The 16,917-nt window shown below is 39.0% G+C and overlaps 1 protein-coding gene across 2 annotated transcripts in view; it reads right to left on the minus strand.

Annotated features, from left to right (window-relative positions):
• Window positions 1-6,538, minus strand: part of prkcea (protein kinase C, epsilon a) — an 86,864-nt gene extending 80,326 nt beyond the window's left edge. The window contains exon 1 of one of the 2 annotated variants that reach the window (XM_079800994.1): window positions 5,422-6,538. In XM_079800994.1, coding sequence (XP_079657120.1) covers window positions 5,422-5,769 — 348 coding nt within the window. In that variant the 5' untranslated portion in view covers window positions 5,770-6,538. The remainder of the gene's footprint in view (window positions 1-5,421) is intronic. The other variant, XM_079800995.1, reaches the window with a different exon arrangement.
• Window positions 6,539-16,917: the final 10,379 nt, after the last annotated feature.

The following is a 16,917-nucleotide window of genomic DNA, read 5'->3' on the forward strand; positions in this document are numbered from 1 at the left end:
TTCACATATGTGCTATATTTTGCTGTGGAGCTGAGAGTATAAGTGTGTGTGTGAGTGTGTGTAACTGGGTCACATAGATAGCGGTGCAGATCAAGCATATTTGCCAGAGTATCTCATATGTCACCTGTATTGTTCCCTTTCACTGTAAGCATGCTCAATGTGCCCCAGGCAAGAGCTCAATGCAGCATGTGAAAGCTAGACAACCGGCGGTGACACACAAAACTGCAAAGCACACACAAACAGACCAAACTACACAAGAGGAACAAATGAGGACAGACACAACAAACATATAAAGGCATTTCACCGGTCTCTCATCGAGTCATTTCATGAAATTAATTAGTGCTGCTGGATGGACTGATCCCTGCTTACCCACAATTCACCCTTCCCCCTCAAATCCCGAGATTTGAAAACTGATGAAAAACACTGTGAACCGATGTGCAACGAACGGTGTGACGTGAGAAGGTTTCTGTCTGTGCAAGTCAACATGTTGCCCCCATAGTCTAGAAGCATAGATACGGGATTCCTAAGAAATCCCTGATGAGTGAAATAACTCAATCAACACCCAGCTCTGATGCGTTTGGCTTGGCAAAAGGGTGATATGGGTTCCTGTGGCAACGGTATGCCAAACAGGGGGAGGAGTTGGTTTTTTAGCCTCGGCCTGGCCTATTTGCGCAAATGGCCAGGGAGAAGTGAGGGCAGATTATGTCAATGTCCAGTAACCAGGAAGAAATGTATAGCTAACACCAGCATTTAAGAAGACACAATGGAAAGAGAGCTGCTGGGCTTAACCCTGTAAAATACTGAGTGCAATCGATAACTGTAATGCAGTGGAAAGACATTAAGGAAACTGCAGGCCTTTAAAGCTCATTATCTGTGGCTAAAGCAACACTCCTAGTGAAATGTGTTTTAAGCATTTGGAGCTGATTTGTAATGGACTGGACATAACGTCAGGAGCATAAATACCTATGATATTAGGGATATAAGGATAGTTCGGACAACAAAATGGAAGGGAAGGAAACCCAGTAGAGAGAAAACGAAGGAAGCAGAGTGACAGAAGGAGGAGGACAATATGAGGAAGGAGAATGAATGAACCCGAAAAAGACAAGAGCGCATGAATGTCTACAAGATCAACAGAAGTTCTCCCTGCCACGAGCGCCCCCCTCTTTCACCAACTCCCCACAGATGACCCCTCAGTAAAAGCCTAGAAACAAGAGGCAGAGATATCCCTATAGATAAAGGCCACTTTCGCTGGTGATAATGGGATTGTTGCTAACTTGAGCTAACAGTGTTTGTGGATGATCTCTGCAGGGTCAGACATTCCATAAAGAGGCTGATGGAAGGGTTGTAAATTATTCAGTCCGTTCCTGCCTCACACAACAAAGACGTGAGACTGTGTCTTAGTAGCGTCTGAGAACCATCCACAAAGACCAGGCTCCAATTACCTCTTCTGCTAAATGCTACACAGACAGCTACCACGTCTACTCAAACACAACTAACCATCAGCTTAAGAGAAGATGTGTGTGCTCAAAAGTGGTGCAATTTCTGAAAACTTTATTGCATCGTACCAGGCCACCGCAACATGTGTTGGGGAACGATTACACGCCAGAAACCCAACAGAGAAGTGGTAAAGCAACAAACATGACACAACAGTGTCTTCTTTAGGGTCTGAGGTCCTGTTGGTAACTTTTGCCCGAAACAGTTTTGTAACAGTGCTGCTACTGTTTCTTTGTGGGTTTGTTTGTGTTTGTTTAAGTAGAGGTGGTTATCCAAATTACTAAGCATGCTCTCCTTGTTGCACGCAGAATAAAGCTCCACCTGTGTGGGTAACAGTGGGAGTAAATATACAGATGAAGCTCATTGGATGCGAGTCCACTGCGTGAACAGTGTGGGTTTCTCTGGAGACGTCTGGCTCCACAGCCTCTGCTGCTCAAATGACGAGCCAAGAAACAACTGTCTTCTTGAAAATTTGCCTCTTTTGGTTTCTTTTTCAGTCTTAGACATACTGTTCCTCCATTCATTCGAGAAGACACTAGAAACTTGAAGAAGTTTACATCCTAAGGCTCATTACACCATACGGGGGGGGGGGGGGGGGTTGTCCAACAAATTAAATAATCACATCACCAACAGGTTTGTGCAAAATTCAGAATTAATGAACTGACTTCCTTTCAATTCATGAGTTGGAATTTTAGAATGGTACGTAGGGTATGAACTGTTACAATGCAGCCCTATGTCCTTGTTTACAACCTTGTTTCATCTTTTGAATATAAATGTCTTTGTTACTGACTCACTCATTAAAACGGTCTTTGCTGCCATCTAACGGTGCAATAATGTAACTTTCACTAAAGTCGAAAATCAAAATCACAAACAGACCCGTTTCGATACCAAATACAAATACTTTGATGAAGTTGAAGTTTGTGCAATAGCAAATAAACACAAGCAAACAGTTCAGTCAAAAGCAGCTTTATAGTAGCCTACAGATTTGAGTTAAATGGGGTCCTATATTGCCCCTTTTTCTAATATGTAAAATAAGTCTCTGATGTCCCCAGAGTGTGTATCTGAAGTTTAAGCTAGAAATACCCCACCGATCATTTTTTATTGCATGTTAAAATTGTCATTTTATGAGGGTGAGCAAAAATGCGTTTTTGTGTGCCCCTTTAAATGCAAATGAGCTGCTGGCCTCCTTTCAAGAAGAGGGCGGAGCTTCAAGAGCTTGTGATAGCAGCAGACACGCACTGAAAATGTCAGAAACTGTTCAGCCTTTTATGTTAAAAGTGAAATCATTATCAACCACCCCTTTAAATAAAAATATAAAGTTATGAAACTATGCCCTTAGCCAAATCAATTTGCTCTAGATTAATAAGACCAAAGATTGCCCCAAATCTCATGTTTAACCACTATCTAAATGCGAGCCAGCAGAAAATTCCCGAAGGACTGGACGAGATGAAGCGGTTCTCTGCGGGTCTGGAGCTCGCATCTGCGAAAGCGTCTAATCAAATTGTAAAATAGGCGCTATGTTTATATATGAGTCACATATTTGAGGTCTAAATAACTACATTCTCGCCTAAAAAAACCCTCTTAAAATTACATTCCATGACACAATAACAGTAGTTATTAAAAAATGGTGGATTTGCTCGACCGCCATGACAGTCGCCGCAAGCACAGTGATACAAACGGCGAAACGGGACCAGTGCTGATACTGGGAGACTATCAAATGGCTGGAAAAGGCTCTCAGCCAATCAGATTCGAGAACCAGAAAGAACCATTATATATATATATATGTATGTGTGTGTGTGTGTGTGTGTGTGTGTGTGTGTGTGTGTGTGTGTGTGTGTGTGTGTGTGTGTGTGTGTGTGTGTGTTTACAAAGCCTAAAAGCATACATTGCCAGGCTTTCAATGCTTTTTAAATTTCAAACAAGACTTTATCAAACCACTAGTTTGTTTTAAGCCGCTTTTCTAGATTAAAAAAATACTCTTACATGAAATTCTTTGCATTGTACTTCTTATTATTAACATTTTAATTCTTTATCCTATTTTTTTTACCTCAATTCAAATTCTGTTTAAATTCAGGAATTGATTTTTAAACATTCTCAATTCAAATTTGAATGGCGCACAACCCTGATTGCCACACACCTTCACCCTCCATCTCCGGTCACTGTCTCTTGTAAGCACACTCTTGCTTTATTAATTAGCATAAACAAGACATGGCAGATGAAGATTGTACTTCTCTGCCTCTCTGGGAAATTAGACATACCAGGGCTTCTGTCTGAATCGTTGTTATCAAGCGTGTCTGTGGCTATGAAGTCTGACAAAACGTTCAGCTCCGATTATGTCAGATGCATTTGCCATAATTAACATATGCCAGAAACTGCCCTTTTTGTTGAGCCATTTTTTTTTTTAATTGGCTTTGGCGTGAGTGAATGCAATATTACCCTTTCAATGGCCAAAACTAGACTAACGGTCTAACAGAAAAAAACAACAAGAACTTGTACATTTGTAAGGTTAGCATTTGGAATCAAGTAATATTTGCAAAAGCAGTAAAAGTAGTTTAGCATATATAACTGGGATGGGTTAACAATATTTTACTTGGCAAATGTTTCTCTTTAGTACCACAGGTCAAATAAAGAGCCGACGGTGAGACAGAAGGCTCAGGATGTGTTATGATGATTAGGCAAGTCGTCAAAGCCGTGATGGGGGAATGCAGAGAATAAATTGATTTCCTTCTCACTCTCTCGCCTGACACATTTACAGCATGAGTTGCCAGCGACAGGAGGGGAAGATTGAGCAATGCAGCGACATAATCGATATATGCTGACCTTACCCTGGGTGTCTAACGACCAAACATACAAAGCACTTCCCACTGCAGCCCCTCATCTGGACGAAGATTATATAACAGACCAACTCATAATTCCAGGCATGATTAGAATGCTAAATTAATCTCGGACTATTTTTCCATGACATTGAATCACAAAAGCATCAAAACATTCCACTTTTAGACTATTGTAAAAAATAAGTTAATAATAAGCTGTGTAACACATCCCTATTAAAACACACAATAGCATTGCAAATAGTATTACAATCTAATCTATTATGCATTTAGCCTTTCTTTTCATTAAAAAAACATTCTCAAACGAGAAGACAGAAAAGAGCTAACACTATTAAAACTCTAATGAAAGCCAGTGAACTGAGATCTAAATGGGCCTATTTCTACCAAGTGGACCAAATCCAAAATAAGGTGACTGGCAGGCTAAAAAACTCAGATCTGACAGGGCTATCCTACAGGTACCACCGTTTTTTTTTTTTAAACGAAAAGATAAAATGATAGGTTGTAACATACATCTTTCAAACTATGTGTCAAACTCGTTTTACAGCTTGCATAATAAGCATTGATTATTTCCTTCTCTGGAATGAGTGCGTTACATATCATGAAGGCAATTTGCAAAAGAGCTTCACTTGACGGAAATGGTAAATGGATAGGTCTGGATTCTACAGCAGCAGAACATGTTTTGTGGAGAAATGGGAAAACCCCCAGAGCGTGAGAACCCGTGAGGAAGGCTGGGAAAGAAGGGGCTTTGCTGAGGAGAAGCCGAAACCTGGCCAGCCCCTGTGAAAATGATGGCCTAGACAACATTTTGGATGTCTCCACACCAGCTTTAGGTCTTGCAGCTACATGAGCAGATTATAGAAATCAGGTGTGATAAATAATAAAAGGTAGACATCCATAATGTCCAATGCTGGGCAGCTTCAGGACAGGGATTGAGAACCACTGCACTAGATTACACCAGTGTTTCTCAATCCGGTCTCATTAGAAGAGCTTGGGTGTGAGAGAATGGTAAGACACCCAGAATGTGTAGCGTTGAGGGGCCCCAAGGAGCCAGATTGAAGCAATTACACCATGCCAATAAATTGTGAGATAAACATACCCAATCTTCAAAGTGCCTACTGCCATTCTGCAGCAGGTCCTCAAACTGAATAGTGCAGTTGGCCACAAAGTCATCATAGCCAATTGGTGCGTCGTGAAAGACGGACAGTTCAATTTTCTTCCCATCATAAACCTCTGTTACGAACTCATCGTTCCAAGCTGGGCTATTCGTCTTTTGCTTGGTAGAAGTTTGGCCCACACGTGAATCGTCCACATTGAGGGCAATGTACGTGTCCAGTAGGAAGGTCTGGGTCTTCGGTCCAACTGCGTGCCGGAGCGACCATGGAGTGGGCTTCAGGTCCAGTGCCTCACAAACTTTGATCTTCAACACTCCATTAAAAACCACCATGATGACGCTCAAGTGAGATGCAGCTGGCTTCTTTGCAAGAACAGACGGTTTTAGGTTTTGATTCAGGGGGTCGCTATACCCATTGATGTCATCACGTCATCAGTAGCTATACATGCACATAGATGGATGCTGTGATGATTTAATCCCTCAAACCACTACACGGATCAGCCCGATTCTCTCATTTGAGCGGAACAATCTAATAGGATGCAAAAACGCGATATGCAAAACCATAGGCTCCCGTGTTTGTTTACGATCCGTCTTTCCTCGTTATGGGAAAGCATACGTAAACAATCGAATTCCCTACGTCTGGAATAGCGCTGAGTAGCGGAGCGAGTCCAGGAGGCAAAATATCGCCAGCAATATAGAGGAAAATATCCCAAATGTGATGGTCTTCAGATGGGTTTGTCTTGTAGCCTACTATTCGTTTTCCAGTATGCGTTGAGTGGGAGAGGCGTTTGGGATTCCTCCTTCTCCCAGTCTGCTGACGAACCGCCGGAGACTATTGCCATCCACTCGCCGAGATATTCAGCTGCTTCTTTTCTTTGTTGATTTGAGAAGGCGAAAGCATTTGAGCTACACGCTCATGTAGTCTTTTGCGCTGCAGCCTTCCTCCCTGCTCTCTCTCTCTCTCTCTCTCTCTCTCTCTCGCTCTCTCTCTCTCTCTCTCTCTCTCACACACACACACGCTCTCTCTCTCCCTGCACTCAAGCGCCAGTTCAGGAAATGCGCAAAACACGTCAGATGATTTAAGCCGCGCCGCGTCCACTCTGCACCGGATGGGGGAGCGTGTGTGTACAGACAGAGGAGCAGCAGCGTGGGGAAACAGAGGGAGGCACCCGAGGGTTGGATTTGAACAGAAGAGCCTGTTGGGACACCAAACATGTCTAGGCTATAAGATGTCTGTTAAATGAAGGGTTAATGGGAGGGTGTAAATACAAATAATTTAAAGTCTATATTCTAGACTCGTTTTAGGTTAAAGAACACCAGCTCTGGAAAAAGAGAGCACTGCAAAACTCTTTTTATGTACCCTATATGTTGACAAATTACTGACAACATTTCTTCCAAATTTCAAATAGAATAGTCATTTAGAGCATTTATTTGCAGAAAATGACAACTGGTCGCAATAACGAAAAAAAGATGGCATGTTTTTAGACCTCAAATAATGCAAAGAAAACAAGATTATATACATTTTAAACAACACAATACTGTTTTTTGTTTTGTTTTGAACTTAGGAAGAGTTCAGAAATCAATATTTGGTGGAATAACCCTGATTTCCAATCACAGCTTTCACGCGTCACATGCTCCCTATCACACTTTATGCCACTCCTGGCCAAAAGCAGCTTGGCTTTATTTAAAAGCTGGTGACCCTCTTGCTTATACGTTTTCAGTAGGGTTCAGGTCTGGAGTTTGTGATGGCCATGACCTGGCTGTGTGGATTGGAGTTTTTTATGTGGGTAAAAGCAATCCTTTGAGTTAGGGAACATTGTCAGAGCAGAAGGAAGCATGTTTTCTTCCAGGATAACCTTGAACTTTGTACGTGGCTTGAGTCTGATTCCGATCTTCTCTGATGAGACCAGTTTTCAGTTTTGCCCAACACCTGGTCCTCTAATGGTTAGACAGAGACCTGGAGAGGCCTTCAACACAGCCTCTTGCACCCACTGTGTAATTTGGTGGAGGATCGGTGATGATCTGGTGGTTCTTCAGTAAAGCTATAGAATTGGGCGGATACGTCTTTGCAAAGGATGCATAAAGATTATCCTTAAAGAAAAGTTGCTTCCTTCTGCTCCGACAATGTTCCCCAACTCAAACGATTGGCTTTTCACGCAGGACAACGCTCCAAAGGCTCTAAATGACAATATTTGAAGTTTGGGAGAAATGTTGTCAGTAGTTTGTAGAATAAATAAAAAATGAATGTTCATTTACTCAAAAACAGATACATATAAATAATACATCCAGAGAAACTGCTAATTTTGGAGTGGTCTCTTAATTTTTCCAGATCTGCATTTCTTTTAAATAACAGTGTTAATGTAGTTTATAACAATTTTTTAAAAGACCGTTTACCTTCGGGCTCCAGGATGTAATGCAACTTATATATATATATTGTGGGGACCAATTGAGGGAACTCGGGCAGAAATCATGTTCATGGATGCGATTATTAAAGTTACTGTAGTATGAAGCAGAGCAGGACCGAGTGTTGTGGAGCTGAGCAAGGCCACTGGAGCGATTGTTAATGTGAGACGAACACAACATGCCTCGCGAGCAGCGGGGCTTTTATTATGCCAACGTCGCTGGCGCCACTTGCTATTCCGGTCATGAGTATGAGGTAACACAGCTCTGTTTATCATATTAGATACATCTGATTGTGTTCAAAATGATGTTGTTACTCCGTGCGTATGCTCGGCGGCTGCTATGACACTTATTACACACTGCAGTGAGAGTAAAACATTTCTGCTAAATAAAACCGGAAACTGAGGGGAATGCAGATATGACACCATTGACAGGCGACTCCCTTACACATTTCAGTTCCTTAGATAAAATAGCAATGTTCTCACGATTTACAAATAGTTGGAAACATTTGGGATATTGTAAGTACTCAACTGAACAAAATATATAACACTGGCCTAGTGGTTTTTGGATATTTTAATGCAAAAATTTTACATAGTGCAGCTTTAATAAATGTGAAAATTATACAAATTGTACAAAATGCAGAACGTTTTGTTAGATTTGTAGGTTTAGGGGTAGGTTTAATGTAGGGGCATATAATATATGGTTTGTACAGTATAAAAATCATTATGTCTGAAAATCCCCATGAAGACAGCAAAATATAACATGAGGCCTGAGATTATAAATTACACAATGGCTAAAGTTATTGAGGTTAACTAGGAAAAAGGGTATTTTGTCAGTTGTGTAAAAAGTGTTAATGAACTTTGAATCGAATCGTGATTGAATCGAATCGTGATTGAATCGTGTTATTTCAACAAAATTCAATTAAAATAATCTTTTGATAATCTTTAATAAATAAAGGGTTTTCGATGATGGCAAAATTTGATCTGAGGATCACACGTGGATTTGTGGGTGTTCTATCCTTCGTGTGTGTGTGTGTGTGTGTGTGTGTGTGTGTGTGTGTGTGTGTGTGTGTGTGTGTGTGTGTGTGTGTGTGTGTGTGTGTGTGTGTTTGTTCATGTCTTTCTATCCCGGTATGAAATTCAACCTGAATGCACACTGACTCATGGGGACTCGTGTCACCGTGGGGACCTAAATTGAGGTCCCCATGAGGAAACAAGCTTATAAATGTTGTTTTTTGAGAATGTAAAAATGCAGAAAGTTTTGTGTGAAGGTTAGGTTTAGGAGTAGTGTAAAGGGAATAGAATATACAGTTTATACAGTATAAAAAACATTTTGTCTTTGGAGAGTCCCCACAAACGAGACTCTCTGTGTGTGTGTGTGTGTGTGTGTGTGTGTGTGTGTGTGTGTGTGTGTGTGTGTGTGTGTGTGTGTGTGTGTGTGTGTGTGTGTGTGTGTGTGTGTGTGTGTGTGTGTGTGTGTGTGTGTGTGTGTGTGTGTGTGTGTGTGTGTGTGTGTGTGTGTGTGTGTGTGTGTGTGTGTGTGTGTGTGTGTGTGTGTGTGTGTGTGTGTGTGTGTGTGTGTGTGTGTGTGTGTGTGTGTGTGTGTGTGTGTGTGTGTGTGTGTAACTACATCTGGGATTTATTCCAAATCAAAACATTTCTGTTGCATATCTGTCCCTGGACAAAATTAAATTCAGGAATTATCACATAGCAACACTGATTTATTTGAAACTACAGCTTCATGTGTCCTGTCATGTGGCCACAATGTCTTTCCTTTAAGCTACTCCAAGAGATAGTTACACGTTGTTTGAAACAGAAAGTATTCTAATTATGTAATTTAGTGAACTCTAGTGGTGGAAATTAGCGCTACACATGTAGCGTTACAGGAATTATCAATGCACGCAGACAGAAATCAGAACAGGATGTTTAGGTTGGTGGATGACATGGAACTAAAGAAACCAAACCAAAGAACTTAAAGGGAAATCTACATGTGCATATTGAGTTATAGCAAAGAGATCAATTAGACAGTTTATGATTTAGACATGCATACAATAAGAATTTTATTCCAGTAGGTGGCAATATAGATTCAGGTTATAGTTTACCAAGTGGAACATCAGGACCTCAAAAGCAGGTAGGGGCAACTCTGGCCCTCAAGGTCCACTTTCCTGCATGCAAAGTTTACCTCCAACCCTGATCAAACTCACATGCCAGTAGCTTTATATATATATATACTGCAGGAAAGTGGATATTGAGTGCCAGATTTTCCTACCCCTGCTATGAAGCCAAAATTATAGGCCTACTTCGGTTTTTACACATATATGCATACAGTGTGACATACATTTTCGCAACCCGAATTTTTGAAGGGTCATATTGCCATGTCAGCATTTACCCATTCCTGTCTTTTTCTGAATTCGGAACCGCATACTGTATATAGGCTATACTCTTACTATTTTTACCATCTATGGAAGAAATAGTAAGAGTAGCCTAATACTTTTGAATGGCCGTCAATGGTGAAAAGTATTTTATTTCTGGATGGAGAGAAATTCTGCTCACAAAGTGTATATTGTGCACATGCTCCACTATTTTTCGCTGTTCCAGTACAACTGTTTGAGGTGACTGCCTCACATTTATTTGAATAATTGTTTTCCATGCCAGTCTATTATTGTGGTATGGACGGTGATGGCATGTATAAACAAACTGTGATTATTTGCTTTACATAGTTTCTTCCTGACTAAGCGGGCAGTCAAAAGACTTACAATGTCAGAATAGCCAAACCCCCTTGGGTGGCTCGCTCAGCCTTCACCATATGGCTGCAGTACTATGCCAGCCATACAGGGGGTAGTGTTGTGTTTATTTCGGTTTAGACTCCAGAAGGGAGATTAGAAATGAGTATTAAGCTCTTATTCATGGGAAAACAAATGCATAAATAAACGGATGATTCTCGGCTATGTAAGATTGGCATTAACATGGGAACATGCAAACGTTTAATCAATAATTTGATAACAATTTTAAAGCGATTTAAGAGTTTGTGAATTGTGCAACAGTGTAATTTTATGAAAACAGAACATAAAATACATGATTAAACCATTAAATGTTTTTTCAAAGATATATGTTCCAGCACAAAAGCAGGATGAGGCTAAAAAGAATAAGTTTCCATTTCTTCTTTCAGACATCCCACAGCTTGCCGTTTTCTGTTATAATACTCAAATGTTCCAGAAGAGATAGAATATTGTTTTAATCACATATTCTGCCATAATTATACCCATATCACACTGATTAGCAAGTCAGTTCTGTTTTGGGTTTGTAACATACACTCATTACTTTGTAGGCCTATGTTGTTGTTTTCAGTATTGAGTCTCAGAATGTGAACGAAAACACAAGGAATATTTTTGATCAAACGGAATTATCGTCTTTGAAAGCTTGATTAATATTTCAATCTGACATGTTATATTACGCCACTCATGTCTAGGTGCATTAGCTCTGAATGTTCTTATAATTCCAGAGACAGATTTATTAAAATGTGCCAGATCTTGCTCTTTACAGCTCTCAAATAAAGTCTGAGACCTCGACTGGCATTAGTTCCTCTCTGCTTAAGGTGCACAAAGGTGTATTGATTTGGATTGAATTCTAGCCATTGTGAGGGAAAGCTGGCCTCGCTGCACAGGAGAGTGTGGTCCTTTCACAGCACGCTCCTCACTCCTCCTCTCAGGTGAACAAACCTGCTATCTGCCCACACAGGTGTCCACTGTGTAAAGGTCAGGGGGACCCAAGGCCAAGAGAAAGGTCATGCACTTGGGTTACTACACGCGTCCAGTCAATTAAATGCAATTTTTACCATGTGCTTTTCTTGTGGGCTGTAAAACATGTTTAACAGGTGCTGTTTAGTCAGACGGTTATCATCATCAGATGTAACGGGGCATATTGACGTCTTTACACCACAAAGGCGGCATATAAACTGCCTCTGAAGCTGCATAGACAAAAAATAGAAATAAATGATCTAAAAAAAAGTGTTTACTTACACAGAAAGGCTGCTGCACAGATGAGGCATACATACATTCATAAACAGAAATAATGTTAGGAAATGATGACCATAAAACATGAAACAATTATGACAATATATTAAATTACTAGTGCCTGTTTAAAATATCAAAATGTGACATGAAAATGTAAACAATTTAATTAAAATGATTCATTAAAAATACAGCAAGCTATACATAATAAGTAATTCATATTAACTGCAAGACAGTTCATGAGTTTTGCTTACTGTTTGATACCGCAGTCTTATACTCAGTGTGAGCAAGAGAAAGAGATATTGTACTTTAGCAAGTTTTGCCCATTGATGGATTATGTTTTAGCCAAAGCAAGTTGGTTTAAGAGGGGTGTGGGGCTGTGTGGAGCCTGTAAGTTGATGTGCATGCCCTTAAGGGAAGTGTCATTTTCTGGATCTGAACAATGGTGGTATAACATTGCATTGTAACATTAGTGAGAGGATGTGCCTGCGGCATACACTGTAAACCTATACACCCCAAACTCTTCCAGTGAATTAAAGAGGGCTCATTTTAGTCCAACCGACTGGGCCAAAAATACCTTCTTTATGTGTTCAGGGATGTATGAGTGTATGTTGCTATGGGCGTGTATACCACTGTACGAAATCAGTTGATTTAAATGAACGTTTTAGTTGTGGCATAATGAGTGATATTGATAACAAATCACTTCCCTAGTTTTACATATACAAGTCTGTCCTCTCTTCTCTCTTGACTTATGTATGTGGGTCAAAGACTAGACATCGCAATTTTAGTGTCCGCATCAAATAAGTTTACAAAAGTTATTTTATATATATTAAAAAAATATGTTAAATGCATGTAAAGTGTCTACTTTGATGTTTCAAATAACTTTTGTCAAGTTATTTCCTGAAAGTGATTCCCCGATATCGTTTCTCTGTGCCGTTATATTTGTGGTGTGGACTCTTCTCTTCTTTTATATTTAGAATGATTTCTTTATCATTATCGTTATAGTTATCATACTTGGTGTGAACAGGCCTTTAGCAAGGAAAAGTGAAAGGTATTCATGATTGCGATTGTCAGAATAATAGCTTATCAATATTTCTGAACAGAGAGTTCACCCTATACGGTATGTCACAAGTTCAAAAGAGACCATTGAGGAGATTCTCCACCCAAAATATCCTTCCTGATAACGTCATTTATGTTGGAAAACAAAAAGTATTCATAAATATAGCTGCAAGGAGTAATTTTTGGAGCCGAGCAAGTCGGAAAAAAAGTGACAAGCTAAGCAAGCATGGCAGGGAGCATCAGAACAGTAAAATAAAATGCTTATTATTTTCCAACATTCGCTTCTGACGTCACTTACTCAGAAATATTATTAAAACAAATTTAATGATACAGACTAATACTAAAAACTTTGCAATTATGGGAACAATGGCAATATTATCTCCCTTTTTGGCAAAATGTGATTCAGAGTTACAAACCATGGTCATTCAGCGTAACGGATATATTTATGTACAAATGAAACAATATACTTATTCTGACCTGTAATTATTAAAATATATAAAATAATATATGATCATACTAAATTTTATTATATATGAAATGATTTTCACTTCCTTACAAAAACTTGTTGACAAATTGGTAAACCTAGTGGTTTGAAGGATAGTGGCAAAGTATAAAGATTTAAAAAATACAATGAATTAGTATTTGAGGGCTGAACTGTGATATTTCATCAAATGACTCCTGTTTTAAATATATAGGCCCAATAAGATTTTCTAATCCATAAATATTGGGTAACACTTTATAATATTGGTCCGTCATTAATAGGTAACTATGCAGGAAGTAATGCAGGACTAATGAGTACATTAACACTTCAGCTACTACTAGTAACTAATATAGAAAAAAGCTTAACCAATCAGTAAGTAATATCAAATTTCATGTTAAACACGCAAACTAACACGACTATGAGCCATGAGTCGAGCCATGCAAATGTATTTGCATTAGAAATCCCCTGTTAGGTAAAAAAAAAAAAAAAAAGGAAAATGACATAAAAAGGACCCGTAGAGTGCATTATAGGCTTAAAGAAAGTCTCACTTTTGCTTTAAAGTATGGACAGATGTCACTGCTCTCAAGTGACTCTCAAATGGTCCTGTCCACACAACAGCTTACAGTACTCGAGTCAGTACTATGAATTAGTATAGCCAATGTCAATCCACTTTCTTGCACTAGAAGAGAAGACCTGGAAGCGCCATTTTTTCCCATAGGGATTTAAAAAAAAAATCTTTATCAAAGAGTTATAAACCATGAACCAAACCAAGTGAATCACAACACTACAAACTTTGATTTGAAAGCCAAACGTATTTGAAAATAAGACAAAAAAGGTACAAGACTGTGTAAAAATCCCATGAAGCATTGCAAATGACATAATCAAATTAAAAATCATGAAAATTTTTAAACTATTGATTTAAAAATGTTGATTATGTAGAAAAAGCATATTTCACATTTATTGCAAAATATGCATATATACAGATATTTAAATATTTTATATAATTTGCAGGGCTTCATCTGATTGGTGGAGATTTCTTTGTATTTCATCAGGAATTCCACTGTTAAACGTGATTTAAATGTTGCAATAATATGGACTGATGGTTTCAAAAAAAGCATATACCATTGGTTCACAATCTCATAGCTCACAATAGATCTGTCTTTAAAGATTTATATGTTAAGCTATAGAAATCAATTCCCATATGCAGAAAATGAATGGGATTTTCACATCTGGAACCCGACTGTTCATCTATCAAATTTTAATTATCAGTAGCATTTGAGTCACATGCAGATCATAAATCTGTGTCTGTAAATTACCAAAACTGCCCTTGAAAACACGCAACAAAATGCAGAAAATGTGGTTGTGAGTCCTTTACATGTGGGAATTTGGATATAGAATGTGGCTGAAAATAACCAAACTGTATGTGAACAAACATATTAAGCACTCAAAGACAGGATTTTACTTTTTATTAATTGCTTTTTAGATGCACATTACTCAAACAAAACTGACAACTATATTCTGCTGCTGGTTAAAAGTAGCCTTGAGGAAACGCAGTGCCGTTGACAATGAGAACACACACACTTACAAACCAGCAAATGAATACAGACTCGAATACGTACACGCACCGCCCCAAACACAGTGTCAAATCATATCGTTGGTCCACTGGGAATAGCACAGGTTTAGAGTGTCAATATCAACCCAACCCTCCATTAACACTTCATCATTAGCACACATTTAGACCTATCAGCACAGGCCTAACAACCTTGTTTAGACTTACAAACTTCAAACATACACGCACACTGACATGCATCGCATGCAGACCTAATCTTACACACAAAGCTCTTTGCACTCAGTCTACACTGTCAGACTCCAAAAACAGGCCCCTGCTGTTGATTTATATGCCTCCATGACCAATTTTGATGAAGCCAATTTGTGCAGCTTTGCAAATGCTGCTGGTATTTGAATTAGCAGTTAGAGTGTCACAGCGGAAAGGTCAGATGGCACGAAAAGTGTCATGTACAGGTTTCCCCAAAAGCCTCTATCTGCTTATTCCTCGAATTGCTCCCATAACTTCATGGTTAAACGTGTTGACCCCCGTTTAGCATGGGGAAAGGGGCTTGCGAGCAGGACAGCTGCCTTTAGAACAGGTCAGATGACCCAGTCAACTGGACTGATTCCTGTCCCTGAGTTCCAAGATCTGCTTTCAGTCTCTGGCAAGCAGAAGACGAGTATGTAGTCAGAATGTTTTCCACATTGTAGCAAGTGTATGGTTTCACTGGCATGGTAGACGGTTACAAAATATTTACAGAACACTCTTCGTAACATCAGAACAAGCAGAAGCTCTTTGAGAGTACAGTCACAAACAACATCACACAGGGAGGCTACGGTCACTTTAAAAAAGGTTATCTTTGAGCTTGGACTGGTCCTTAATAGTCCAATGGTGAGCAAGAACAGAATGGAGGGTGACATCAATCATTCGTTCCCTTCTATCTTATTCTAGTCGGGTTAGTGTGTATGTTTTCTTGACAGCTTTATTGAAAGACAGAGCGTATGGTAACAATTTGTTGATTTTTTGGGCTCTGACTGCTCTTTTGAAATATTAAACTTTTCATAAAACAAACTTCATATTTGTGGTTACAAAATATGTTTCCCGTAATCACTGTATGCGAAAGATCTATTGCTTGAATAATTTGATTGAATTACAGTGGAATGATGACAGACACACGCCATTGCTACACTGTGTGTGTATTCTTGTACAACTGTACACATATTTAAAGTATTTAAAATGAATTATTCAGGCAAATGAACAAATAGCATTAGCAGTTGTTTCCCTGATAAAGAAATGGAAAATCTATTTTTTTTAAGTTTTAAAGAAGTTATTAGAAATGTATGCTATTTTTATTTGTGTTGTTTTCATGCAAGTTTATACCAAAGCTTTTTTGTACCATTTTCAAGAATTTTTTTTAAATGTAATGACCCTAAAAATATTATAAATTAAAAATATTTTTTTATATGTTTTCCCTGTACACCTTGGAGACATGCAAGTGTACACATCTTAATCTTTTTTTTTTCCCAAGTAAACCAAGAATGATAAAACAACTTTACACAAATGCTGATCTAGAAACATGAACAGAGGAAAACTAAGGGCTTTTAAAGGGATAATTCACCCCCCCCCCCCCCCCCCCCCAAAAAAAAATAATAATTCGCAAGCCATGTGTATATGACTTCCTTCTTTCAAACAAATACAATCAGTTATATTTAAAAATGTATTGGCTCTTCCAAGCTTTATAATGGTAGTGAATGGAGGACTCACTAATAAATAAAGGTTAATAAAGGCCTTCCGAGGTGATGCATTTGTGTAAGAAAAATGTCCATATTTAAACCTTTATAAACTAAAATAGCTAGCTTCCAACAGACGGCCGTACGCATCGATTTATGGCGAAAGAGTAACCCTTGACCTGACGCATGATGTATTGATGAACGTGGAAGCAAACAAAACACCAGTCCAAAATTAGAAGTCTAAAATTATAGT

Source organism: Gobio gobio, assembly GCF_949357685.1.
Source record: "Gobio gobio genome assembly, chromosome: 20".
NCBI classification, from domain to species: domain Eukaryota; kingdom Metazoa; phylum Chordata; class Actinopteri; order Cypriniformes; family Gobionidae; genus Gobio; species Gobio gobio.